Source organism: Salvia splendens, chromosome 4 (genome assembly GCF_004379255.2).
Source record: "Salvia splendens isolate huo1 chromosome 4, SspV2, whole genome shotgun sequence".
NCBI lineage: Eukaryota > Viridiplantae > Streptophyta > Magnoliopsida > Lamiales > Lamiaceae > Salvia > Salvia splendens.
Genome location: NC_056035.1, coordinates 27,186,055 through 27,188,781, shown reverse-complemented (window position 1 = coordinate 27,188,781; position 2,727 = coordinate 27,186,055). Strand labels below are relative to the sequence as shown.

The following is a 2,727-nucleotide window of genomic DNA, read 5'->3' as shown; positions in this document are numbered from 1 at the left end:
GCATTCAAGTTGAGCACGCAATGTGCGATCTCGGGGCGTCTATCAATGTATTGCCGTATTCCATATATAAGAAGCTGGGAGAGGCTAAGCTCGTCACCGACATCATGATACAGCTAGCTGACAAGTCTTGCATTCACCCCGAGGGAATTCTCGAAGATGTGATAGTTAAGGTGAACAATTTCCTGTACCCAGCCGACTTCTTCGTCATCAAAATGACAGATCCAGTAGCAAAGGAGTCTAGTGGAGTCTTATTGGGAATGTCGTTCCTGTCCACAGCCAGCACTGTAATTGACGTCCGCAATGGGACGATCAGTTTGGACTTCAAAGGAGATCAATTCACTTTCAACATTGACTAAGCAATGAAAAGGCCGACGGACAGTGAGAACGTGTACTCGGTGGACGTAACCGTGCCTCTGGTGCAAGAGTATCTCGAAGAGGAGTTCCTACAGAGGAAATTCACCGACTCCGCAGCAGACGAAGAGGTTGAGAAGGAAATTGCTGACTGGTACGAGACTATGAAAGTTGGGGAGATGGATGATCAAGCCATCGCAAAAGCGGTGATGGATTTTTACGAGCGACCGCGGCCAGCTGGTTCAAGCGGGAGAGCTCATCTGTCAAACGTCGAGAAGCTGCCTGCTCAAGGCACCCCACTGAGAAGAGAAAAGGAAGAGAACCCTCTGCCTACTGAATTAGCCACAACCGCAAAAGAATTGAAGCTGCTTCCAGCACATTTGAAGTACGCCTATCTGGGGGAGAATGAAACGCTGCCAGTAATCAGCAACAATCAGTTGACCCAGGGACAGGAAAAGCAATTGCTGGAGGTACTGAGGTGCAATCAGAAAGCAATCGGGTGGAAGTTGACGGATTTGGTGGGAATTAGCCCAGATTTATGCATGCACCACATCCGGCTAGAGGAAGGAGCAAAGCCCCACCTTGACCAGCAACGCAAGCTCAGCCCCAACATGAGGGAGGAAGTGCTCAAGGAGATAGTCAAGATGGTCTCTATCGGAATTATATACTTCATTCCGGATAGCAACTGGTCAGTCCAGTTCATATGGTGCCAAAGAAGGGTGGAATCCAAGTGGTGAAGAACGAGAAAAATGAGTTGATTCCAACAAGGCCCGTCACTGAATGGAGGATGTGCATAGACTATAGGAAGCTGAATGCAGCCACGAAGAAGGATCATTTCCCGCTGCCATTCATTGACTAAATTCTTGAGAGATTGGCCGGGAAGCAATACTTCAGCTTCCTTGATGGGTATAGTGGCTACTTCCAAATTGCTGTGAACCCAGATGATCAAGAGAAGACAACATTTACATGCCCCTTCGGCACCTACGCCTACAGAAGGATGCCGTCCGGACTCTACAATGCCCCAGGGACCTTCCATAGATGCATGATGAGCATCTTCTCCGACTTGTTAGAAGATTGTATTGAGATCTTCATGGACGACTTTACTGTCTATGGGGACACGTTTGAGCAAGAGCTCCATAGCCTAAACAGAGTGCTGGAGAGATGCCAACAGAAGGACCTGGTCTTGAACTTTGAGAAATACCACTTCATGGTGACTGAGGGCATCGTACTGGGCCATGTTGTATCAAGAAGAGGGATTGAAGTTGATTAAGCCAAGGTGGCTGTTATTGCGAAGCTTCCATACCCCAGTAATCAGAAGAAAATCCTGGTTTTCCTGGGCCATGCAGGCTTTTACAGACGCTTCATAAAAGATTTTGCAAGGATTGCCCAACCCATGATGAGGCTGCTACAAAATGAAGTGGAGTTTGAGTTTTTCGATCCTTGCAAAGCCGCCTTCCAGATTTTAAAGGACAGATTGATCAGTGCGCCAATCATCCGCGCCCCCGACTGGAGTCACCTCTTCGAGGTGATGTGCGATGCAAGCGATTATGCAGTAGGGGCGGTGTTGGGCCAATGGATCGATGGGAAAATCCATGTGATATTCTACACTTCGAAGACTCTCAATCAAGCACAGAAGAATTATGATACTACAGAGGAGATGCTGTCGGTGGTTTACGCCTTTGAGAAATTCAGACCCTACTTACTGGGTTCAAAAGTGATTGTCTACACAGACCACACGGCTATCAAATACCTCCTAGCGAAGAAAGAGTCGAAGCCGCACTTGATCAGAGGGGTACTTCTTCTGCAAGAGTTTGACTGGGAGGCAGTCGACAAGAAGGGCTCGGAGAATAGAGTGGCTGATCACCTGAGCCGAATCATGCAAGAGGAAAATGGGGAAGCCATTTCTGACGCATTTCCCGAAGAACATCTGTACCTGGTCAAGTCCAGCCTTCAGTTGATCAACCAAGCTGAGAGTAAGGAGACCCAGCAGAGAGGGGAACCATGGTTTGCTGATATGGCCAATTATCTGGTGACAGACGAACTGCCCACGAGTACTGAGGTCACGAGAACAGTTAAGCAGAAAATCAAAAGTGACTCCCGCTACTTCTATTGGGATGATCCTTACTTGTGGAAGATGGGAGCTGATCAAGTCATCCGCCGCTTCTACCCGAGTGGGAACAAGAGGACGTACTGGTCCACTGCCACACACTAGCTTGTGGCGGTCATTTTGGTCCAAAGAAAACAGCGAGGAAGGTGCTTGACAGCGGGTTTTATTGGCCCTCCATTCATAAAGATGCCTATGAATTCTGCAAGAGATGCTCACGATGCCAACTGACTGGAGGAATCTCGGCGAGAGATGAAATTGCGCAGGTCCCC

General features: G+C 48.4%; 1 protein-coding gene across 1 annotated transcript; it reads left to right on the top strand.

The window, feature by feature from the left end:
- Positions 1 to 359: 359 nt before the first annotated feature.
- On the top strand, positions 360 to 1,621 carry LOC121800903. Its single transcript, XM_042200392.1, has 2 exons — positions 360 to 1,039; positions 1,246 to 1,621. The coding sequence occupies exons 1-2, from the start codon at positions 360 to 362 to the stop codon at positions 1,619 to 1,621; spliced, it is 1,056 nt and encodes a 351-aa protein (XP_042056326.1).
- Positions 1,622 to 2,727: the final 1,106 nt, after the last annotated feature.